Here is a 26900-nt window from a genome sequence, read left to right as displayed (position 1 = left end):
CATGTTAGGCTAGTCAATAGTAAACTTGGTAGCCTTGGTATCCCGTCTCCCGACAGCGACCCTATAGCTCCCACCTCCGTCGACGAGGTCCAAGCGATTGTCAACAAGCTGCACTCAAAGAAAGCACCCGGTCCCGACAACATCACCAATAAAGCATTAAAATGCCTCCCCCCACAACTATTTTACCTACTGGTACTAATATTCAACGCCCTTCTGGCAGGATGCTCTTTCCCCAAGGAGTGGAAAGAGGCAATAGTTATAGGTATACGCAAACCTGGCAAACCCGCCAATCTCCCTACCAGCTACCGCCCGATTAGTCTACTCAACTCCTTAGCAAAGGTTTATGAGAGAATTATACTGGCCCGACTCAAAGCCATCGTAGAAGCAAAAAAGCTTCTCAACGACGAGCAATTCGGCTTTCGGGCCAAACACTCTAGCATCCACCAAGTGCACCGCCTGACGGAGCACATATCCAGAGGTCTCTTTGAAAAAAGATACCCGCTGCTCACAGGAGCAGTATTCTTCGACGTAGCCAAAGCTTTCGACAAGGTTTGGCATGCGGGCTTAATATATAAGCTTCACGACCAGGGCATCCCAGACAGAATCTTGCAACTGCTAAGAGACTACCTGAGCGATCGCACCTTCCGTTACCGGATAGATGGCACTGTGTCATCTACCAGACCCATACGAGCCGGAGTCCCTCAGGGCTCTGTTCTATCACCCCTCCTATACGCGCTTTACACTAGCGACATACCAAAGAGCCCCTACGTAGAGCTAGCCCAATTTGCGGATGACACCGCCCTCTATACAACATACCGAACCATACCTCGCATCATATCCCGCCTCCAAAAGGCCATCGAGCGCTTAGGCGCTTGGTTTCGCCAATGGAGGATAGAGGTGAATCCGGATAAAAGCACAGCAGTGCTTTTCACTGGACGAGCCCGCCCTGACCTCAGGGACAAAAGGGACCTTAACTTATTCAACCGTCCTATACCGTGGCAAAAGACAGCCAAGTACTTGGGTGTAACTTTTGACAGTCGCTTTAACTTCGCAGATCACATTAGCGCAGCCCGTAACAAGGCTGCCTTCGTTCTCGGTAGACTCTACCCCATGTTAAACAGACGTAGCAAGTTGTCACTTCGTCATAAAGTGACACTCTATAAAACCTGTGTCCGCCCCATCATGTCATATGCGAGCGTCGCCTTCGCGTTTCGCCCTCCCTCCGCATATAAGAGATTCCAGACTCTCCAAAACCGCTTCATGCGCAACGCTACTGGGTGCCCCTGGTTCGTACGCAACGTCGATCTCCATAGAGATCTCAAACTCCCCACTATTGCTCAATACTTTAAAAAACTCTCGAAAATCTACTTTGAGAAGTCTATCCGACATCCCAACCCTCTCATAGTTGCGGCTTCTTTTTACTCACCCAACCTTAGCGCCACTCTCAACAAGAGGAGGCCTAAACATATCCTTCACGACCCTGACGATCAGATTACTACTGACAATGCTCCCTATCAGAACACACAATCAACCTATGCACAGCGTCTTCGCCGGCGAAGACGAGGTCCCCGACTTCTAACGTCAACCGGACGTGGGCTCGCACCACGTTCTCGGAAGCGTGCGGATTAATCACCGTCCGTAACCCTTTCACTCCAATCGTCGCCTGAGCCGAGGTTCGGCCTCACATGAGGCGCCCTCAGGCCGACGATCCCTTCGCTTCTTCGAGCCCTAGGGTTCAAACTCTTCCTGGCAGAGCCCCATTCCGAGGCTCGCCAACAAGCCCGCGTTACGCTGTTAAAATCATTAGGGTTAATCAGCTACACACAATCCGAAAAAAAAAAAAAAAAAAAAAAAATGTTTGTCCGTGGCATCACATTGGGTCCCAACTGAAAATCAGTGCTGCAGTATTCCTTGACAGGGCTTGGCAGGCTTGATTAGGGCCACAGTACATAAGTACAGGTTTTAGTGATAGAGCTCGTCCGGTGTAATTATAGGCTCATGGGCTTAACTCCATCAAGTGGATGAAAAAAGGGCGGCAACAGCACGTTTTTTATAGGCGATGGTTTTCCGCTTTTCATCAGGTGGGCCATTTTGTCTGACAACTTTTACTATCAAAAAAACTTCTTCTTTGCGCCCTAAGTCCCCCCTTTGGGGCAAAGGGCAGACCCAAAACTTCTCCATTGCGACCTTTCTTTGGCCACGCGCTTAACTTCACTCCAGGTAAGGCCAATCTGCGCCTTCGCTATGGTATCTCGTCGCCAGGTTTGTTTTGGTCGTGCCCTTTTTCGCTTCCCCTGTGGGTTCCATTCAAGAGCCTGTCTGGGAACGTGGCTCTCTTTCCTTCGCAGGATTTCAATTAGATCATCGTGGCATTAAAATATTTACTGTAAAATAAATTTCCTACTTAGTTCAATAACATTGTTTAGAATCCTATCCTACTTCTTATAGTCCAAGACCAGACCTTTTAACATCTCTAATTCTGCCGTAGATTTTCTCTACAGAGTGGGTGGGTAGGTACTCTTCGACATGACTAACAGATTTCTACGATACACACTTGTATAGATTACAACGTTACCAAGGTAGTTTTATAACTTTTCTAAGGTTTCTCGTCTGAGAAGCCGTATCAATTAAATATTTGATTTCTCAGACAGCGTATAATAATGTACCTACTGCGTATTACTTGGAGACAAATTAAGTTTTTGCGCAACACTCTATAGTCAAGTGTCTCAGTGAATTAGCTTGTTGCGTCAACACTTAACACAGGGTATGCAGATGATAAAAAATGAAGAAAATGCCAGTACGAGTTATAAATACCTAAGGGTAGGCTTTTTATTACTCTTACAATGCCTATCCTTAAGTTTTTTAGAACTGAGAATGCCAGAACACGGTTTCGTTTGGTGCCTCGTTTAAATTGGTATCAAAAATTAAGTTTTTATTTTTTATAAAAAACCTCTCAAATCCCAAGCCTTAACGTTGACGGTTAAAAAATCTTTTAATAAAAAGATTAGTGGTTCTAATATATTGTGAACAGTACCATCAATAGGTAAGTACAATAATCGCATGTGTCAAAAATAACCTTAATTCATGAACTTCATTTGCATGTAACTCTGAACCGGTGGAATCCGGCGGACTAGGGTTTTAATGTTTTTGGTAATTATAAAACCCTTCAAAATGAGATAAATTCCAAGAAGGCACCTTATAAGTACTATGTCAAACCAAATCCTATACTACATCCGGCATTCTACTTTAATATCTGCATACCCTGTGCATACCCTCTATGCACGCCACTGCGTATTGGTGCTGCTCAAATTACAGCACAGTGGTTAAAACAGACTAGCTATAATTTTAGGAACTCCTCTCAAGTTGTGCAGATTTTCCGTGATTCAGCTGCGACGTACTATATTGGTATCTGAATGCGCAATTAATGACTGCATTATCTTCACTGCTTATTATTCTGTCTGTGCGCAAACATAAGGGCGCTTACACCCGACACTATTATTCAATTATATAGGTGGTTATTATTATAGCGGTTTTAGGCGCGAAGCTATAAGGTAACCTTCGTGACGTTTGAGATAGTTAATCCCTACTATCCCTATACTAATATTATAAATGTCAATGTAAGTTTGTTTGTTACGCTTTCACGCAAAAACTACTTAACTGATCCTCATGAAACTTTGTACACATATTCTTGGAAGTGTTAGAAGTAATATAGGATACTTTTCATCCCGACATTAAGCTCGGCTCTTTTGGGAGAGGGGATGAGTGTTTGACGATTTTACACCATAACTCCGACAAATTATAGCCGATTTAAATAATTATTTTTGTACTACAGCGGTTATAATATGTATTTCATTTTGCCCAAACTGTGGTTAGAGGACAAGACTCCAAAGCGGACATCAGCAAACCCTTAATTTAAGGCTTAGCGATACTAAATACTTTATTTTTTTTTAGATCTACAACTAAATTGAATGCCACATCAAAAAACAAAATCAATCGCACACGCAGTCGCGGGCAACAGCTAGTAAATAATAAATAAAAAAAACTAAAAAGCCTTTCTATTCCATGCAAATTAAATAGCAAAACATGTCAAAACAAAACACTGCATATACATTTTACAATTCAATGAGATTAGTTTAAACAGTTTCTTTTTTTATATCAAGGAATTATTTATTATTAGTTTCAATATTTTATTGGACCCTTCTCAGGTCCCTAGTCGAAGTTTTTCATGATGGTCTATTTATTTACGTTTAGAGTAACGGGATCTTATAAGTAGTGTAACGAGCGAGCGAGTCAGCCCTTGGCATAAATTTGTTCTGATGTCCTATCCCTTTTAATTTACCGGTTTGTCAGTGATAAAGTTAAATTAAATCATGCCCTTAATCCATTTCTTCACATCATCGTACTGGAACGCTAGATAATGTTCGAAATCAAGAGTGAATAGGCATCTTCTAGGCAAGCGCGCTCCACCTTAGGCTGCATCATCGATTATCACCTGTTTGGCCCCACAATTTATTACAAATTATAAAAAAAAAAAATTAAGAAAAGAAAATAGGAGGGCTGATCCAAATGAATTGATTGGGATAATAGCCAGGAGAAAGAAGAAGAAGATTTAAGAAAACAATTTAAGTTTTGTGACCCTGCATGTTTTATTGTTCTCTAAGTGCATACTGAGGTGTTTTCGAAGAAAGTGTCAACATTATGACCCCAAGTGCCCGTGTGCAAGTGCTCTTATAAATTTAGTATTCCAACTGAGGGCGTTACAATACCTACATTAGTCAACGCTTGCTTCACTCCCGTATTAAATATTAAACAGTGCACTCCACTCTGATCACTATCACCCATGAAATAATGGTTATAATCCCTTGCATATGATTAAACTTCCGTTGCCTAACTTCCGACTACTCTATTTGTTTGTCTATTGTATTTTCTACATTATTCATATGGCAATTAGGTTTATTTGTGAATGGTAGAGCGATGTTGCAAAAGATTTGAATCATTTCTCTGGCAGCCCAAGAATTTAGGATTACTGATTGAATATGAATTATAAAGTAACTATAATAAGTACTTTATATCAGAGGATATGAATTTTCGTCGACCTGGTGCAGTGGCTAGTGTTCAGAAGTGAGATGTCCCGTGTTTTACCATGGCATTTTAGTTTTTTTTTGTTTTTTCTTTTCTGATCTGATGGGGAGTTTCAGCCATGGCTGCCAAGCGATGTAGCGTTCCGGTACGAGGTAGCCTAGAGCCTCATTAGGAGTATGGGTAAAACATAAAAAGCTAAGGCTGCATCATTCTTGCCACCAAAATAAATACGCTCTTTCCGCATACAAAATCATAACTTCTTAGTCTGAAGTATGTTTTTTAAAATAATAATGAAATCTTTTTTTTTCTTGTTTTTATTTATTTTTATTAGCTTTTTATAGTGAAACCCTAAAAAATTTACAAAAATATTTTTTACATAAGCCGAGTAAGTTAATTGTCTTGTCGTTCCTACGCAGTTGCAAAGCGACGGGTAGGCCAAGTAAATTACCTTTTATACTTAAAATTAAAATTCAAACAGAATTCCTGTATGGTATCTTTGTCGAAATGAGTGGAACTCAATTCAAATAAACCTATTTAACCCACGACGCAAAAACGACGGGGTGTAATAAGTGTGACATGTCTGTGTCTGTATGTGTGGACGAATGAACCGTTTTTCATTTTGTTTGAAAGGCGAATTAGTCGGTTCCGTGTTCTTAGCTATGTTTGGTGAAAATTTGTGATCTGTCCAAGATGGCTACAATGGCTGATTCGTTATATTATACAACTCCCTCTTTAAATCCAAGATGGCCGCCAACGCAAAATGGCGAATTACATTTTTATTAACAACTCCTTCAATATGGGTGGTACTTGACTAGTGGCGGGGATTTTTAAAATTTATTAATTTAATTACTTTTTTTAAGAAAAAGGTTACGTGAAAAGGGCATACATGTTTATCGCGGTTGAACATATAGGTATGTTCTGTTGTTGCAGTGTCTGACATCGGCCACAACATTATCCAGGATGCCTTCCTCATTGCGGTGGAGGAGCAGGCCCGCCAGCGCCTGCAGCGGCTGTCGGCGCTCAAGCGCATCACGCCCGTTGACATGTCCAAGCTGTCTGCAGAAGTAAGTGCATCATCAGTCATGATAATAATATCATCATCATATCAACCCATTACCGGCCCACCGGCCACGGGTCTCCTACCATAATGAAAAGGGTTTAGGCCCTACTCCAACACCCTGTATAAAACGTGTAACCGCATTACGAAACAAATTTGAAGGATGCATAATGCTATATATATATATATAAAAGAGAAAGTGTGTGGGTATGTTCCGTATAGGCTCCGAAACGGCTAGACCGATTGCAATGAAACTTTCAGGGAATCTCCGGATTGACCTGACGAGTAATCCTGTAAAGTTTGGTGACGATCGGAACACTCCTATTTTAGAAATGTCAAACTGTCAAATGCAGCTTTTATTTCGTTTTTATTTACTATGATGATATTCTATTGTTGGGTGTACATGGGTGTAGATAGTGAAGTTCCCAAGCGGGTGAAGATCACCCGCTTGGGAAGAGAATAGAAGAGAATAAATACGGAGAGAAATAAATGATTTAATATATTCTGAGACTTAAATTAAAAATGTAATGCTGTAAGTTTATTTTTTAAATAAAATAAAGCAAAATCTAGCCCGGCGAAGCGGGCTGGGTACGCTAGTATTTCATAAGAAATCATCCTGTAAAAATATTTAATCAAAAGAAGCTTATTTTTGTTATTTATTTTATTGCTCTAACCAGGTTGCCCTTCTAATAATTTTAAATGACAACGTGAGATGGTGATAACAAAAAAAAAACCCAGCTAAGTTTGTTGTGGGCTTCTTAGACCAGGACTCGTAGCTTTAGTTCTAAGTTTACGAATATGGTTATCGCCATCATCTCACTACCGTGTAATTCTCATGTACGCATCAAAAGTGCCACATATGGGCCTACTTGAATAAAGATATTTTTGACCTTGACATTGACTTCCATATTTTCATCCAAACGAATTCAACGTGCGTAGAGGTTATATTGCCGAAGATCTGTTTGGTGTGGAGTGTAAGGATTGAAGAAATTATAAATTACACCACACAGATTCTCCTGCTTTTCGCGGAGTATAGCAAATTAAGCTTAATTTTGATAACCCTATTGAAGATAAAAGACCGACACGCGCATAGCACCTAAACTACGCGGCGCGTACCTAATAAACTGACCGGAGTCACATGTTTTTAATTTTGCATGTGATGTATCTGATTTCTTTCAGTAGAAACTATGGCAGTGCTTACAAACTATTAGCTTTTCGGTTCCACAGATAAGTCTCAGACCCAGTACATAATGTGCCTTTGAAGCCTGTAAAGTATTACATATTTCGGTTTTCATTTATACGTTATATATGGCATGTTTAGTCTTAATCAGTGAATTGCTGCTATCTGCTGAAGAGTTCTGCTCTCTATCTCTAAGAACTTCTGCGAGTAAATGTCTATAACAGTTTGGGTATCTGTCATACGATGCTTGTTTCACAAATTCACCCGGGAGGTACGTTACGCTCAACAGTGTCGCCGGCTCACTAATCTCACTACTCGAGCGGCGCACAAAGGCCTCAGTGCGGTAGTCAAACAAGCGAGTTAAGTATTTTGATGCTTTTGAAATGCCGCTTTGACGTTCCCTGGGACACCTTTGCGATATTCGGTACAGAGTCTTGGTTATGTTGGTGTATAACTAGATTAAAGAAGCGGTGATAGCCTAGTGGTTAGAGCATCGGTTTCACTTTTGGGGTGCTGAGTTCGAATCTGCACGCACCTCTAACTTTTACAGTTAAAATTTTACTCTAACAAGTACAGTGGACCCCCGGTAGTCCGGCCCCTGTCTTATCCGATGACCCCTGTAGTCCGACATGGTCTATTATTTATTATTGAATACGTATTCGCTCAGCATGATTGAACAAGTTACAACTTGTAAGAACCATCACTATTGTGGTCGGATTACAACAAGGTACTCTTTTGTAAAAAAACCCGGACTATAGGGGGTCTTAGGCAGTACTCTATAATCCGACGAATTCGATAGTTCGACACTGCCCTGCAAAATGTTTGTCGGACTACCGGGGGTCCACTATAATAAGTTTTAAGCAATTAAAATATCACTTGCTTTAACGGTGAAAGCAAACTGCGTGAGGTTACCTGCATGCCTGAGAGTTCTTCATAATGTTCTTAAAGGCGTGTGGAGTCCACCAATCAGCACTGGGCTAGAATGGTGATAAGTTATTTATTTTAGGTTATTCTTCTTATGGCGTGTTAGGGAAAAATGGTGAGAGTAAATTTTTACGATGCGATTTGCTATACTCAAAATTTTAGTATTTACATTGAACAGTGTACACTTTCAGCTATCAAAGTCTGCGGGCTCATTCAAAAATCTTAAATTTTAATGTTGAGTGAAACTTGGTAGTCCAATAATGCTTTATAGTGAAACTTTCAATGTACCTCTTTTCTATTGTTTATGTAGTTTTTTCTACCAACTTTGAATAAGGCGAAAGAAAAAAAATTTGTAAAGAATTTATCTTGTGTCGTGTACACACACGTTTTTTTTTAAATTCCACTATAAGTTAGCCCTAGACCGTGATTTCAACTGGTTCGGACATTCTTTCGGGATAAAAAGCTTATTATATTTTAAGTTATTTCTTATGACTGCTTGATTAAGGAAAAGTTTTGAAACAATCTCCACTACATCTGGAGTTCTTGACTGCTCACCTGACTGTAGTTCGGGGTGGGGCAGTTATATTATTTTTACATTGTGATTCCTTATGAATTATACATGTGCACGCTTACGTGTCCACCTGCTAAAGCACGAAAACATGCAAAAGGAGAAGTTTACCCCGTTCATATATTATTTGGATATTATTTCCACTTAGGCGCTCTGTGCTCTGAGAGTTGATAAAGATTTTAAACCTAGAAATACAATAATTTAAGCCTTTAATTTTAGATATTCGTCTACTGAATAAAATTGACGAAGCCTAAGCCATTCAATAATTTTAATCTTTTATTTAGGCAGAGGTATTAATATTATTATTAAAGTATTTGGTAATTTGTTGTAAATTGTTATTGCCATACAATAAACATTTCTTTATATAAAGTGATGTTTACTTTGGGCCATACTAATTTATTACCCCGCCTACGATCCTTCGCCTGCTGTACTTTTTACACGCTTTATATTAGCTTCACCTGTATGTGTGTATGTAACCGACCCCTTTGAGCTCGATTTTGTCCTACTTTGAACGATCAGATTTCGTTCAAACTTTGTAGACATATCGAGGACCGATGACAATACACTAATTTCAGAAGATTATTCCAATTTTCAATATAAAAAATAAGATTTTTTTTAGTTTTTTCGAACTATTATTTAGTTATAAAGTAATGTCCATACTTTTTTACAAATAGGCACTTTTCCTTAATATACATGCAGGGTAAGGGTAAAATATTGAGTCTTTTGAAGTTGTGGGAGGAGATAAATCTTTATCCTTTCCCCGGGGATATAATTGTCTCCTGCCCATGCTAGCCGTGCTGGGGGGCTATACACGGCTCCCATTTCAGTAGATATACCAAAACAACGGTAGCTTTTTACTTGGGTAAACTTAACTGCAAGTTTTTTAGTCACACAGCTTAGCTTCAGATTGTCGCACCGCCTAGCCACCCTGCTCTTGTGGAAGACCGCCTGTATATATAACAGTTACACATTCGCCCTGATTGTGTCAGGGACATATGGCACATTATTTATGACGTAATATGATACTATCAGTGATTGTGGAGAGCGTCGCACCATCCGACACGATATCGGAGCATAATTAGGGTTATTTTACAGTTACTCTTTTATACTAATAATTAACGTTACTTACATTATTGGACTACAAAAAGCAGCTGTGTGTCCATCAACCATTATGCATTGTAAAGTTAAGAGTCATAACAATCGAACGAAAAAGTCGGTTTCGGTAGAGGGTACATTGCCGAAGATCTGTTTGGTGTGGCGTATAAGTATTTAAGAAATTATAAATTACACCATACAGATTCTCCTGCTTTGCATTTTTTGAATTATGAATTTTTGAATTATGAATTTTAAAATTTGAATTGTACAACACAGCTTAACAGCATTAGAGAAAGACTACTGGTTTTTTTTAACATCCGAGTTTTCCAAATCGGGTCACCTTGGAACCCTATCTATGAGAAACTGTGTTGCGCAGTGAGAATGAATCGAGGCGTTAATGATGTAGCAAAAACCCGTTTTGTAAATAGAACCATCTCGTTAGCGCAATGAGCTACTCCAACAGAGCTTTCGTCGAGGCTTGCAGCGACTCAAACACTCGTCGTGCCACCGAAAGGAAATAGCTGAGCCAGTTCAGTTCATTTGCTCAAACAGTTTGCATCCTGTAAAGCCGTCGGCTACTTTAAGGACTCGGCACCAGTGGCGTTCCTAGGGTTTTGAATCTGAGCAAGCCCAGTTGCCTGAAGGACAAATTTAACTCGTCATGATCCTAATCGAAATCTAAAATGAAAGAGGTCCTAATGGATGTCTTTTATGGGCTTAGTATAAGAAATAAACAAGTCTGGCGTAGGTCTAGGTGAAGTAAAGAGCTGTTTTTGTTTTTAAGAAATTAAAAAAAATAACCTGTTGTTCGCGAATTATTTTTTGATTTCGCCACAAAAACAATTTGCACACAATTTGAGCTCATATTTAACAATATTTACCTTAATTTATGAGAAAACAAACCAGTAAAATGCACTATTATACTCAAAAAAACAATAATAAACTTCTAACTAATTACTAATCAATATGCATTAATCTGTCAAGTGTCAACTAAATCTAACGCAAACAATAACACGCATGAAGTTGTTTGAATTCATCTTCACTAACTTCAACTCGCAATCTGGCATTCGTTCTCCATACTAAATTATTAAATAATCTAGATTGTCTCTGCTAAATCCATTGAAATTTCTATGAGAGAGAGCAGTAAAAAAAGCCCCATATTGTTTATTGTAATAGATCCGTATTGAACGACTCAAAGCGTAGTCGACGCAAGGCGTAGCGAGGTATCTACAGATATAGAGCAACTGCAGTCTCAGTACGGAGATTGGGCTATATTTATAAAGATGTTTTTATTAAATTAATAATATTTTTACTGGAACACTTTGGTGGGTACAGAAACTTTAGTTGTAAATAATACAGTATTTATTTTATAAATTCGCATATAAAAAGATGACTTTTAAAAATTAATAAAAAACTTACTTTTTTGTTTTTAAGAGTACCTATTATTGAAACAATCAAAAATATTAAATTTTAGAACTTAGAATTCTAGATAACAAAACTTTTGATTTCAAAACTTACCTTCAAGCTTGCCCTTTTCGTAAATAAAGTTCTTGGAACTCCATGAAATGTTAATAAGAGTCTTTGGACTCTTATGTACTATTTATGCTGAGCCCGAACTTTCTTCTGCGCATCAATTCATTAAGCATTTCCAAAGGTAAAGCAAGTTACAAGATAATGTAGGTTCTGAAAACATAAAATCTATTTCTATGCGATACTTGCTACTACAGTTAAATATCCTCATCATCATCATAACAACCCATTGCCGGCCCACTATAGGTCACGGGTCTCCTCCCACAATGAGAAGGGTTTCAGGCCGTAGTCCACCACGGTGGCCCCGTTTGTGAAGTCTAAAAAAATGGCGACGTAAAATTAGCGAAATTGAAAAAAAAAAAAACACCAAAATTTGTTGCTTTTTTGTTGCTAATTATTTAGGTTTGGATAGGTTAGGTTAGGTTAGAACATGAATAAGACGGGTGCCCGGCCACAGGCCGGGCACTTAGGTTCAGTTCCGTTTTAAAAAAAATAAAAACAAAACGTACCACTACAAAGTACTCTTATTTATCTTAGAAGATATTGTTAAATAACAATTAGTTTAATTTTTTTTTTAATTTTTTTTTTCTAAGCTTCTTCCAGCAACAAATTAGCAACAAATTGACCCTTATTTGCTTGATTGATCAGTCGACATTCAGTGATTCCCACGCTATCTTAATGTAAAGTTAGCGTTATTGCCAATTTCATGCGATCGGTTAGAGCAACAAAAATGATTTTTTAGCAACTAATTAGCAACAAAAAAGCAACAAATTTCGGTGTTTTTTTTTTTCAATTTCGCTAATTTTACGTCGCCATTTTTTTAGACATCAGTTGGTGGACTCCACACACCTTTGAGAACATTATGTAGATCTCAGGCATGCGAGTTTCCTCACGATGTTTTCCTTCACCGTTGAAGCAAGTAATATTTTAATTGCTTCAAAAGCAGATAACTGAGAGACGTTAGAGGCCCGCGCTTGGAATCGAACTCACCCCCCAAAAGGGAAGTAACAATACTATACACTGGGCACCACCGCTTCAGTTAAATATACATCTACTGTTTTCAGTACTGTATGTTTGAAAAGATTACACAATAAAAATACACATTTTTCACATAGCATTTTTTTACTATTTTTGACCGTCAATCTAAAATAGAAAGGTGAGGGACGGGAACGTTTTACCCCGGTGCGGGATATATCCATACAGTAAGCGCAGCGTTGGTCGATCTCCAACGAGGGGGACAGACAATATTAAGCGAGTAGCAGGGAGCCGCTGAAAACAGAGGAATTTGAACTCCCTACAAAAGCTTTAAGCCCAGCAGAAGTTGCTATCGGTTGATATGATGACGATGGATATATATCTATATTTAGTGCGCCGTCTAGTGGTAGTACTATTTCCCAGTATTTCAACAAGGTGGCGCTCTTTCAATTCAATACAAAACTCAGTTAACTTTCACACGAGCGATTAAGTAAACGCAGGTAAAAAATTTCACACCAGGCACTCTGTACTATAATTCACAAAAGACTTCAACGTTGGTATGTAAACAAAGCTTCACGGAACGCAAAAATTAAACCATTGTCAAGAACAATGGGTTTTGGGAGTAGGACATAAACTGCAAACCTTTTTTCAGGGGAAATGCAAGACAATTAGTGAAATCGCACACTTCCTGCAACCACGGGCTTGCAACTGGAGTGACGGTCGCACTTGGACCGTTTCTTTAAATATAATACTAGCGGTCTCTCGCAACTTAGTACGCGTATATGTCAACCTTAAAAGGTATATGCTGTCGCGAATTATTGTTGGAATTTTTAAAGGGCAACAACTTTATGATACATCATTTTATCGAATCTTTAACCGTTTACGCAGCGCTGGCAGCGTAAGTTCTCAAAAATTAAGAACCCCCGATTTTAAAACATTCTTCATTGGTGCTATGCTCCTATTGACCTGAGGGTGATAATATAGGCGTCCTCGATAAATGGGCTATCTATCATTGATCATCGCGTTCTAGTAAACAACAAACAAGCGCTTCAGCTTTATATATTGTAATTCTAGATATTCTTGTGAAACGACAATATGCAAACAAAGTACAAGTATTTGAGAGAAACAACAACGCGAAGGAGCGCGGTTATGAAAACTTTGCACAAAAAAGTAAGCAGCGATATTGCACGCCGAAAATTCCGCAACTCTCCAGTTGCAGTCGATGAGCAACACGGTTAGAGGAGTTGGCATAGCGGGGAAGTACTACCGCCATGCTTATTTCTGTCACAAAACAGTATGTCTGTGTTCCGGTCTAAAGGGCGTGGTATAATTATAAACTTAACACCTACTCTAAAGGTCGATGTACACAGGGCGGCACTTTGCAGGACGTGCCCGTCGCCCAGCCTGAAAAGTTTAGCTCTGTTTAAGGCTATGGATTTCCACTTACAACATACGTGAAGACAATATTTTACACATATTATTGTCTTCACTTACATAAAGTACGTCTGTTTGACTAAATCATTTTTAATTTAAATTAAAGTTATGAGTAAAAATTTATTTTAGTTCTTTTTTTGGATGTTCATTATAAGTGTGAATAAGGAAGAAAAAAAAGAAGACTCAATACAGTCTTCTTTGGCGAGTTAAGTCTTATTTGCAAATATTGTTTTCATTAACATAACGCACGTCTTTTTGACTAAATTATTTTATATTTGAAGTACAATAAGTTTCTTAAAGTTTTTTTTTAATGTTAAGTTTAATAAGGAAGAAAAAAAACAAACGTTTTTATTATTAAAATGTTAAGTCAGTCTATTTAAATGGATTTCTATTAAGCGTTTTTATTCTACAAGGATTCGGAATGTAGATTCCACTGATAAGAAGTAAACAAATCATTAATAGAAATTTTCAAAAACAGTTTATAATTTAACATTTGTTCTATGACTTTCGTTCCTACAATAAAAGTGGATTCTTTTTTATTCAACGAAGTACTGCGGAAATGTGAACGAATTTGAGCTGTAAATAAGGTAGTTGGATAATTTCCGTTTAACTAACTACTCCTTACTGTCTCTCGATACTCGAAACCAACCCTGGCATTGCGAGCGTAAAAAAATCATAATTTTTTATTTATAAGACCCAGTGGTCGTGTACTTAACAGAGAAGAATTTTGCGCATAGCGCCTCCCTTGAGGGGGTTGGGCTAAACGGTTTTTTGGTTGCAACTAATAACGAAACTTATATTGGAGCGCAAACTACGAGTATCTCTTGGTATTGCGGTTGCAAATAGGGTTGGCACCTGTTTTTAATAAAAATAAATAGTAGTTGTTGCACAGGGGTGCCTGGTACCGGAAGTTGTACTCCTCACGCAATCTGGCGTCACAAATGCATTGTTTAATTAAACGAAATTAAATAAAAATTCATATGCCAAGACATTGAATAGTCAGATTTTTTGTTATTTACGACTGTGATGCCTAGTGGCCTGCATAGAGGGTATGCACTGGGTAGGCAGATGATATAAAATGAAGAAAATCCTGCAGTACGAGTTTTATTAACCCTTAAGCATTTAGAACTCGTACTGGACATTTTCTTAACTTTATATCGTCTGTATACCCTGTGCTTACCCTCTATGCGCGTCATTGGGTGGCTGGTACCGGGAATTGTACGCCTCACGCGATCTGGCATCACACGTGCATTGTTTAATTAAACGAAATGAAATAAAAAATACCTAAGCCCGGACCATACAATAGTCAGATTTTTTTTATTTACGACTGTGATCCGTATATAAACATTTCTTCACGATGTTTTTTTTAATTGTGGGAGGACACTCGTGCTCTGTAGTGGGCCGGTTGCCGGGTTGGTGTGATGCTGATGATGAAGAGTCGCAGAAGTTACGTTACATAATACATTTCGTTCGTAATGAGATTTTAAAGCCAAAGAGAATCAAAGCCATGGTGTTATATTTGCTGGCAGCCAAATATCACAAATAACTCGTAGATAAAGTTTAAATTAACCAAAGCACAAACAAGATTTAAGTCACAAAATGCATGTAATGTACAAACCAAAAGTGCCATCTATGTGCATATTAAATAAAAAAATATACTTGACTCTGACATTGACTTTGCATTTCGTACGCATTTTTTTTTTTTTTTTTAATTTATAGACAAGTGCTTGACTGCAATCACACCTGATGGTAAATGATGATGCAGCCTAAGATGAAGCGCGCTTGCCTAGAAGATGCCTATTCACTCTTGATTTGAAGGTACCCAGATTATAGGTATCAGGGAAGACGGAAGATGGGAGGGCATTCCAGGCCTTTGCGGTGCGGATCAGAAAGGAAGAAGCAAAACGCTTCGTACGTGTTGATGGTATTTGAGAGTTCAATGCCAAATCGAATCAAGGCCTCTGAGATATTCGTTGGCAACCCTATCTAGTTTATATTATCCAAAGATAGACATTGTAGTCTCAACAATGGCTTGTTAAAACAGCAACGTGCAATTGTTGTCTAATTAGAAATCGCTTTTGGTCATTTGATAACCTCAATGGCGCAGCGGTGAGCGCCGTAGTTTTAAGGTTGGGCTCGATTCCCGGTAGGGGAGATGTGGGAATTTATTATTTCCGAATTTTCTATGGTCCGGTCTCACACCCTTCAACAGTATTTAGTAAATCCTGCATAGAATCAGGCGTTACTTTGCGGAAATCCATAGTATATTATGAAAATCAAGCTTAATTTGCTATACTCCGCGTACAGCATGAGAATCTGTATGGTGTAATTTATAATTTCTTCAATCGTATACTCCACACCAAACAGATCCTCGGCCGTGTACCCTCTACGCACGTTTCGCTCCGAAATCGGAGCATCCTCAGGAGATGTTGACTTTACAATGAATAATTGTGACGTCAACATCTCGTCAATTACGGACGAACGTCTTTGTCGGTAGGACGGTCACTAGCCTCGGCCAAAGCCTCCCACCAGACCAGACCAGAGAAAATTCAGAAATTGTAAATTCCTAAATTGCACCTTCCGGGAATCGAACCCGCGACCTCCTCCTTAAATTCACAGCGCTCACCGCTGCGCAAGGAAGGTCGTCAAACTATAACTACTATATAATAATACTACTACATATATACTACACTACTATAATTTATATAACTGCCATACCTCTTTAAGGTTAGCTCGTTAAGGTGGTCCTTAGACTGCATAGTCCCACCAGCTGGTGAGATTGCAGTCAAGAGCAGTGGCGTGCACTGCGTTTCTTACCAGGGTATGCATACAGCAGAAATTTCGCATAAATAATATAGAAAAAATCCTCCTCTTATAAGGGATATATTTAAATTTTAGGGTATGCAGTGCTTTTGTGCATGTATGAAGTGCACGCCACTGGCCAAGAGCTAAACTGACGAAGAATTAAAAAAAAAAAACAATTTGAATTACGGCTTGTCCCTTTACAGAAAGTTTAACTCGAATGACCGTTAAATTATCAAAGTCGGAGCTGGCTGTTCGTGAAAAAAGCTAATGGATGGACATGACTGCCGCGTCGCGTCGAAACCGAAACTCATAAAAAGTGAGAGCACGGACATGACAAAAAGAATTAGAGCAACAAGTGCCTTGCCTGGATTTTGACAGAATGATATACTAAAATCGTTCCTTTACACGCTCGTTCATTCATTCATTTCGTACTAGCTGTAGCACGCGACTTTATTTCTTTATTATTTTTATTCTAAGATGGTAACGGGCTAAGCTGTTAGGGGTATAGAGGTTTTTTTATGGTTATTATTGATGGGCCACCTGAAGGTAAGTGGTACACTATAACCTATGAGCAGAGCATTACTTAACAGGGCGACGTTATGCAACATAACATAACAGCAGCATTGCAATAATGCTGGTTAGCGGCAAAAGTTTTAAACCTATACATAAGGGTATAACCTTAGGCTTATAATTTTTGTCGGTTTTTAGCAGGTGGACACGTCAATTATATATCTCCAGCAGGGCTAGCACGGGTGGGAGATAAACATTATATTATATCCCCTGCTAAATCACTGGAACATGGAATAGGAGAAGTTTACCCCCGTTTATTAATACACATATATTATTTAGATATTATTTCCACTTATGCGCCAGTGTTCTGAGAGTTGATAAAGCTATGGGAGAAGATTCATTCATATCCTTTCCCCGGGGCTATAATTGTCTCCTGCCCATACTAGTGTGGGCCTGTCTCCGTACTTGGTCGGCCGGAACCTTTCGTTGTACGGAGTGGGATTGCCACTGGTACGGCTCCCCGCTGGGTCACTTCAGCCAGCCGAGCTCACTCCGGAAGTCTCCTAGGTCGCCACATGCGTACATGCATGCGTATGGGTGTATTATTAAAACTTATTATTTCATTTACAGTTAAACAAAAGAAAACGCACGCAGCCAGAAAACAAGGAGCTGAATGGGTACATAGCAAATTCCACAGTCTATGTAACGTCCATTAACGAAAACGGAGCTATCGAGAGCCAACCGACGATATCGTCGCCGAAATCCCAACCGAAATCGTTGCAGGCGAAGCCCGCGCCTGTCATTGCGAACGGTATACAGGAGAAAAACGAAACAATAGAAAACAAAGTCGAACAAGAGAAACACGAGAATGATTCAAGTGAGAAAAGTGTAAAAGTGATAGTTGAGAGTGAAGTGAATGAATGTGAAGTGAAAAGTGATAAAAGTGAAGTGTGCCTGAGCAACGGGCGTATCGAGAAACTGTTGGGTGAACAGCCTGACCATAGGATCAGAGCTACTGCTGTTATTGAAAATAATAAGCTCGCACCGGGAGATAAAGGGTGAGTTTTAGAATATGGAATTTTATGAATTATTCTTTAATTTTTAGCTTCCATAATTGAGTATGGTAGATACTATAGGTTTTAATTCTTCCTCGACTGCAATCTAACCTGGTATTAATTAAGTGATGCGTTAAAAAATATAAACAAACAAACATACTAACTCGAAATTTCTGCTGCCGTACTATCTACGCATTAAGTAGTATTATTTTAATAATGTTATGTTGCTACAAAATTTTACTACTGCTTTAAATGATGGAACTAAAAGTAAGCACGTATGTCTGTAGATTATTGACGGCCGACTGGTGCAGAGGGCAGCGACCCTGCTTTCTGAGACCTAGGCCGTGGGTTCGATTCCCACAACTGGAAAAAAATTGTGTGATGAAAATGTTTTCAGTGTCTGAGTGTTTATATGTATATTATAAGTATTTATGTATATTATATTCACACAAATATTCATCAGCTATCTTAGTACCCATAACACAAGCTACGCTTACTTTGGGGCTAGATGGCGATGTGTGTATTGTGGTAGAAAAAAAAAAAGATTAATTAAATTGTATCAAAGGTTATAGCTGCCACATTCAGTTCGCAAAGTGACTAGACTAAGAAATCAACGTCCTTCAAGGCTTAACTTTGGTTTCAATTATTTAAATAGCAATTAACTAAACCAATTTGTTATAGGCCGTTAACTGCCATTGTTAATTGGCCGTTAATGATCTTTAGATTTGTGTCTTTAATTAATCTTAAGAGTTATTCCATGAATGAATTTCATGGATGAGTTCACAAACAAATGTCATCATCGTTCTCAGTGTCAGTCAGCACAACTTCGCATGGTATGTAGGGGACACTTCCAGCAACGTTTCGCCTTGTGTCGATCAGTGGCGTGCATAGGGTTTGTGACCAGGGTATGCATAAAGCAGGTACATGGCATAAAATGGAAAAAAATTCTCTCCAATACGAGTTATACAAGATCATTTGGGTATGCAGTGCTTTTGTGTATATGTGCACTGGTGTCCATCAACCCGAGGCGTAGATATTAAGCCTCATATGCCCGTCATTGCACCGGCAACCACGTCATTCAGACCGGAACATAGCATTGCAAGAATAAAACGTTAATATTTTTTAGTTCCTACACCTACTTCCGTTCGTAACTCGCCCCGGAAGCTGGACGCCGTCAGTGTGCGGGTTGCTATATGAGAAGGTTCAACTTGGAAAATAATGTTATACATCACACCATTTCTTCTTATAAAAAGATCCTTTTGCCAAAGCTAATTTCATTATTCGTTTTCCCATTCATAATTAGTATATGTAAAGGGCACCCTATATATAATAGGACAATATAGGATAAGTTAAAAAGTCAGTTAAAATGTTTCACGTTAAAATCTTTCTAGCCGTGCTGTACAAATGTAATTTAATAAAAGTAACATTTTAGTAAATCGTGTTTACAAATGTGACGCGGGCATCGGCACGTGTCCATTATATTTCTCTTATTTGGTCGCGTATTGTTCTTTGCACATGTGTGATGAAAAGGTTACCTTTTGCTCATGTTTGCTCACACGGCCGGTTTGAGGAAGACTTTAGTAAACGTGGTTTGTATATAATTGTTTACATAGTGTAGCTATATATTATTAGTACTTACTAATAATATATAGCTAAACGCCCAGACACAGAAAAATTCATGATGAATATGAATGTTTTTCAGTGGCTGGGCGTTTAGCACACAAACATTGTCCAGTTGTGGGAATCGACTGCGCTAATCGGCCGTCAAATACATTGTGTAATATATAAATTTAACTTATAAAAAACCCCGATTTTTTTTTAGTAAGATTGACGGACCAAGCAGATGAGCTACCTAAGTGGAAAACCACAGCCTATAAACAGATAGACACTTAAGTGGCAACTAAGATAGAGAAGAGTAGGAAAAAACTAAGAGGTATATAATATTATTAGTAAGTCATCATCATCATCACATCAACCGATAGACGTCCACTGCTGGACATAGGTCTTTTGTAGGGAGTTCCAAGTTCCACGATTCTGAGCCGCTTGGATCCAACGGCTACCTGCGACGCGCTTAATGTCGTCTGTCCACCTCGTTGGGGGTCGACCAACGCTGCGCTTACCAGTACGGGGCTGCCATTCCAGCACCTTGGGACCCCAACGTCCATCCTTTCTCCGAACTATGTGCCCGGCCCATTGCCACTTAAGCTTCGCGACTCGTTGAGCTATGTCGGTAACTTTGGTTCTTCTACGAATCTCCACATTTCTGATTCGATCGCGTAGAGATACTCCGAGCATAGCTCTCTCCATCGCCCGCTGAGTGACTCTAAGCCTTCTTATGAGGCCCATAGTTAACGACCATGTTTCAGAGCCATAGGTCATCACTGGCAACACGCACTGTTCGAAGACTTTCGTCTTCAGGCACTGAGGGATTTCTGACGAAAAGATGGCACGGAGTTTCCCGAACGCTGCCCATCCGAGTTGGATTCGGCGGTTCACCTCCTTCTCGAAATTGGACCTACCTAACTGGATCGTGTGTCCTAGGTATACGTATTCGTCAACAATTTCGAGTGCAGTGTTCTCAACGATTACTGGTTGAAGCGGAACATGAGCATTAGACATAATCTTCGTCTTGCTCATGTTCATTCGTAGGCCAACCTGTTGAGAAGCTCTGCTGAGGCCATCGAGCATCGTATTTAGGTCTCCCAGAGTCTCTGCCATTATGACTACATCGTCGGCAAACCGAAGTTGAGTGATGTACTCGCCGTTAATGTTGATGCCAAGTCCGTTCCATTCCAGAAGCTTAAAGACGTCCTCCAACGCAGCGGTAAATAGTTTCGGGGAGATAACATCTCCCTGTCGCACGCCTCGCTGCAATTGGATTGGTCTCGTAGTCTGATCCTGTATACGAACTGACATAGTGGCGTTTTTGTACAAACACTGCAACACTTGGATATACCGGTAGTCAATTCGGCATCTCTGCAGTGACCTAAACACAGCCCAAGTTTCCACCGAATCAAAGGCTTTTTCATAGTCCACAAACGCTAAGCAAAGTGGCCGGTTATACTCTTCAGTCTTCTGTATAACCTGCCGCAGCGTATGAATGTGGTCTATGGTACTAAAGCCCTTACGGAAACCGGCTTGTTCGGGAGGCTGGAAGTCATCAAACCTACGAGCGAGACGATTCGTAATGACTCTCGAAAACAGCTTGTAGATATGACTCAGCAGCGAGATGGGTCTGTAATTCTTCAACAAGGTATTATCACCTTTTTTGAAGAACAGAACCACCACACTCCTGTGCCATGCCTCTGGCGTTGTGCCTTGGTGAATAACGGAATCAAACAATCGCTGAAGGACTTTCAGTATCGGTTTTCCACCTGCCTTCAGGAGTTCTGCCGTTATTCCGTCATCACCCGGCGCCTTGCCATTTTTAAGCTGCTTGAGAGCCACACTAATCTCGTATAGGCTGACGTCTGGGATATCTTCGGTATAGTGTCGAGTTAATTTGGCTCTAGGATCCTTAGCCAAATCTTCAACAGGCGTCTGTACTGTGGTGTACAACTGTCCATAAAAGTTCTCAACCTCACCCAAGATCTCAGGTTTGGAAGAGACAAGACTACCATTATTGGTCTTCAGTCGCATCAACTGGCTCTGACCGATAGACAGATCTCTAGCGAACACTTTAGAGCCTCTGTTTTGCTCGATGGCATTTTTAATACGCTCTGTATTGAAGTGCCGCATATCACGAGTCTGTGATTTAGAGATCTGCCTATTAATCCGCCGGTAAGCGGACGCGTCTGCTATAGACTGTAGTCTCATCTCTTGCCTCTCCGTCATAAGCTTGAGTGTATTGGTTGAGAACCTATTGGCCTTGTTTCTACGGTGGGCCTTGTAGAATTTGGACCCGACTGTTTGGACAGTTTCCACCAGCCTGTTGTTCAAATCGTCCACAGTGTCGCAATCTGCTAGGCAACCGAACCGGTTCTGTAGTTCTAGTTGAAAGCTCTCGGGGTTTTGAATATGGGCACGAGTAGGCCGGAGTGTAGACTTCACCAGTCTGACTCTTTCAAGTTGAACGTTTATACTCAATGTGCCTCTTACCATACGGTGATCACTTCCGGTTTTAACCCTGTTGATCACAGAGACATCATTGAATACATGCCGTTTGGTCGACATGATGAAGTCGATCTCGTTTCTCGTGGAAGCATCGGGGCTTATCCAGGTCCATTTCCTGTGTGGCCGCTTCTTGAAGAAGGAGTTCATCATATAAAGGCCCTCCTTCTCCATGAAGTCAGCCAACATTTGACCCCTGTGGTTCCGTTGCCCATACCCAAATTGCCCCACCCTCAACTCTGAACCAGTTCGCTCGCCAAGCTTCGCGTTGAAATCCCCCATCACAATATTGTAGTAGGTGTTCGAGGCATGTATGGCTTTTGAAATGTCCTCATACAAAACCTCTACATCCTCGTCTGGGTGTGCCGAAGTCGGCGCGTATACCTGTATGACCTTCAACGAATACCGTTTGGTAATTCTGAGTATAAGGTATGCTACCCTGCTCGACACACTTTCGACTTTTACAACATTGTTGACGAGAGACTTGTGGACGATAAACCCGACACCACCCTGTGACTGTTGGTCACCCTCCCGGTAGTAAAACAAGTTGCCGGATTCCAAGATTATCGAGTCCTCCCCCTCTCGCCGGACTTCAGACAATCCTATAATATCCCAGCGCAACTTGCTCACCACTTCTTCCAGCTCAATCACCTTTCCATCGGTCCTCAACGTGCGTGCGTTGTATGTTGCCAGGTCAAGTCGTCGGGGTTGGCAGCGGAATCTCTGCCGGAGATTCTTAACACCCCTTGCCCCGCCGTTACCATAACCGCTGCCAGAGCCAGGAATAGCGGGGCCGCCGGGAACTAGGGGCTGTGGTTTTTTTCTCCTTCCCATTAAAGATATGCCCGATAATGACCACGCTGGGCAGGCGGGTTGGTCATCGCAGGGCTAGACTGATCGCCCCGGCGTCGCTGCTGCCCGACACCGGTCTGTGCCATTTGTTCAGCCTAGCCAATTCGAAGTGGTTATACCGCCACTTGTCGGTCGCCAGAGCCTCGTCGGTTAAACAGCAGGGTGCACCACGTGCAGGTGAGGTTGGCAATTTGGGAGGCTGACTGGTACTAGCCACACCCACTTACACCCCTATTAGTAAGTACTAATAATATATAGCTAAACGCCCAGACATAGGTATATCGTTCACAAAATTATTCATCAGTTATCTTAGTACCCATAACACATGCATATAACTTAATATATATATATTTCTTGTGTGCGTGTGTTTGTCACTGAACTCCTACACGGCTAGACCGATTTGAATGAATTTTTCGGTATGCACTGGGAGGCACCCTGTATGGTTTAGATTCACAAATCAGCCAGACAGATGGCGCTGGGGTCAGCTTGTATATATATATATATTTTACAAAGCCGTGTTAAATCTTTATCTAGTCTAGTGACAGCTAAAACTCCTCCTAGGAACAAGTCAAGAGAAAACAAATTAACAAAAACAGAATTGGAGAGCGAAACAGCGACAACCTAGACCACATGTGATCCCTAAACTACCGTTATGCGCAAAAACATGTATATCTTTAGCTCTGTGAAAATAACAATATCAATCTATTCCACGGGCATTATTTTTTTCCGGTATAAAAAGTTTTCTATGTGCTATTCCCTAAGTAGGTATATCTGTGTAAATTTCATCTACATGATACATCCGTTCAGCCATTCTGGCGTGGTTACATACCATGCGTATAATATCATAAAATATTTATCTATTTAAACTCTCTATTTGTACACCACTACACAGTTAGGAAAATAAAGGACGAATAGAGAGAAACACAGACTGGAGTAGAATACAAAAGGCAGCCTTATCGCTTAGAAGCGATCTCTGCCAGGCAACCTTAGGATTAGGAAAACAAGAAAAATACATATAAATATAAATATATAAATATAAATATAAAATAAATGTAAAATAATACCACAATACACACATCGCCATCTAGCCCCAATGTAAGCTGTTTGTTTTATGGGTAGGTACTAAGATGACTGGTGAATGTTTTTTTGAATAATATACATAAATACTTTATTATCTATTTATAAAGGTATTTATGTTATATATTTTATTTGTATTTATATGTAATATATTTATATATATATATTATAGTTATATATATTCTATTAATATATTTGTATAATTTTAAATATTATTTATTGCACCACCTACCTCTTTTCTATGTTTTTTCCTTTTACGCCATTGGTTGCCTGGAAGAAATCGCTATGTAACGATAAGGCCACCAAATTGTACTCTCTCGATATGTATTTATATCTCTGTAACTACTTTTTTTTCTTTGGTGTACAATAAAAGTGTATTCATTCATTCATTCAACGTTTTCCAGTTGTGGGAATCGAACCCACGGCCTTGGACTCAGATATAGATTTTATAGATGGGTTTAATATTATAATTTGTGCGCAAATTATACCTATTCACGCAATTCAATTAACTTGACGTCACGATTATAAATATACTTTAATCGTGACGTCAAGTTAATTGTATACAAGTACTAAGTAGATATTTACTTATTCACATTATTAATGGTTTCAGATATACAAGTCATTGGAGGAAAACTCTAATTATTTATAAATTACTCATTACAGTTTACTTTGATGAGAATTAAAAAAAATTTAATGTTTTCGATGTCATTTTGCTTGATATTTGATACTTTAATAGCTGTTGCCAACGAATTGTTCCGCGGTTTTACGGGTTTTTATAAATCGAGTGAGAAGCGATTGTTTTCTACTAAGACACACAGTAGCCTATGTTACTCTTCTTCTCCGTTGGCGGCCGATTGGCGCAGTGGGCAGCGACCCTGCTTTCTGATTCCGAGGCCGTGGGTTCGATTCCCACAACTGTAAAATGTTAGTGTGATGAACATTAATGTTTTCAGTGTCGGGGTGTTTATCTATATATTATAAGTATTTATGTATTTTATTCATAAAAAATAAAAATCTGTTATCTTAGTATCCATAATACAAGCTACGCTTTTTTGAAACTAGATGGCGATGTGTGTATTGTCGTACAGTCGTAGTATATTTATTTATTATTATTATTATTGGTGAAAAACTCTGATTATTTACAAAATTACTCATTTCAGCAAACTTTGATGACAATTTAAAAAAAATTCAATGTTGCCGATGTGATTATACTTTACTAGCTATTGACCACGAATTTGTCCGCATTTATTACGCTTTTTTACAAATCCCGTGGGAAACGATTGTTTTGCATAGTGGGATACAAAAGGCGGCCTTATCACTAAGTAGCCTATGTTACTCTTCTTCAGTTTTCCTAATCCCAAGATTGCCTGGCAGAGATCGCTACTTAGTGATAAGGTCGCCTTTTGTATCCTACTTTATTCTTGAAGTGTTTGTTATTTTCTTATGAATGATGTGGTGTACAAATAAAGAGTAGGTATTAATAAAAAAATAAATTAATAAAATTTTATTAAATCGCCACGCCGCCGTGAAAAAAGAAAGTTAGTATAGCAGTTTTAATTCTCATTTAAATAAATAGTTTTATCATCAAGATTATTTATATAGAATTAAAACACTTTTTAATTCATTCCAATTGGGCATTTCGTTTGAAAGTTATGGCGAGTTTAAAAAAATATTGACTACACCGAAACAAAACAGTAATTTTTAGAAATACACTTATTGAAAAACTTCGTTTTAAACCTACGCCCGATTTTAAATATAAGAACTTTCTGTAGAACTATACCTTAATTGAAAGCAACACCTCTTGCGAATAAACTGTCCCGACGGGTTGCTTTAAAGACAAAAACAAACTCGGTCGAAGTCGTATGCAACAGGTAGTAAGTAAATAAAGCCGTGTAGATCAGAATACAGTTGTCACCAACCCTCGTCTACTCGTGGGTGTCTGTCGTACGAGGCGACTAAATAATAAAAATAGAGAGCCGGGCAGTAGCGACCTCAGTGGTATTACTACTGTGAGAAATTGGGTTATGGAAGATTAAAAACTACTCGATGGATGGTACTGAATTTTATATTATCCAAAAATATTATTATTATTTTATTAGCAAGGTAGGTAATACGTCTGTCACCTATCAAACTGTGAACGAGAATGAATAAGATGCCGCTGGTACATTACTTTTATTACAAGTAATATTCAAAGTACCATCTCAAACATAATAATAAATGAAGATTACTTTTTGTATTTATTTGTAACTTAAACCCAGCGTGGTGATGATGGGCAAATTCAAATTATTCATGTAGACCTTATTACAGGCACTTATGAAGCGTTCATACATTTGACATGTTACATTAATGTTAGTGATGGTGATAACTGCATTCGTTAACTTAAAACTAAAGCTAGGAGGGTTCCAAACGCGCCCTGGTCTAAGAAGAGCCCACAACAAACTTACCCAGGTTTATTTTTTGTTATCACCATCTCATTTCGAGTTAATGTTGAGCTATGAAGTAAGAGCAATTCATTCCCAAGCTTTTTTATCATACATGTAATCCTTAATATTAGAAAACCACGGGATGGTATGGGAGAAGCTTTTAGTCCGGTTTATATATTATGATAATAGATATAAAAAATTCTATAACGTATCATAGACACGA

At 39.3% G+C, this 26900-nt stretch overlaps 1 protein-coding gene across 3 annotated transcripts in view; it reads left to right on the top strand.

Moving 5' to 3' along the window:
• LOC120631357 (MAGUK p55 subfamily member 5) overlaps window positions 1-26900 on the top strand; it is a 211221-nt gene that overhangs the window by 25833 nt on the left and 158488 nt on the right. For all 3 annotated transcript variants that reach the window (XM_039900879.1, XM_039900878.1, XM_039900877.1), the window contains 2 exons: window positions 6013-6146; window positions 17791-18218. In XM_039900879.1, the coding sequence (XP_039756813.1) occupies window positions 6013-6146; window positions 17791-18218 (562 nt within the window). The remainder of the gene's footprint in view (window positions 1-6012; window positions 6147-17790; window positions 18219-26900) is intronic.

The sequence above is a fragment of the Pararge aegeria genome, chromosome 18 (genome assembly GCF_905163445.1).
Source record: "Pararge aegeria chromosome 18, ilParAegt1.1, whole genome shotgun sequence".
Lineage (NCBI taxonomy): Eukaryota > Metazoa > Arthropoda > Insecta > Lepidoptera > Nymphalidae > Pararge > Pararge aegeria.
This window is presented reverse-complemented; position numbering and strand designations above follow the sequence as displayed.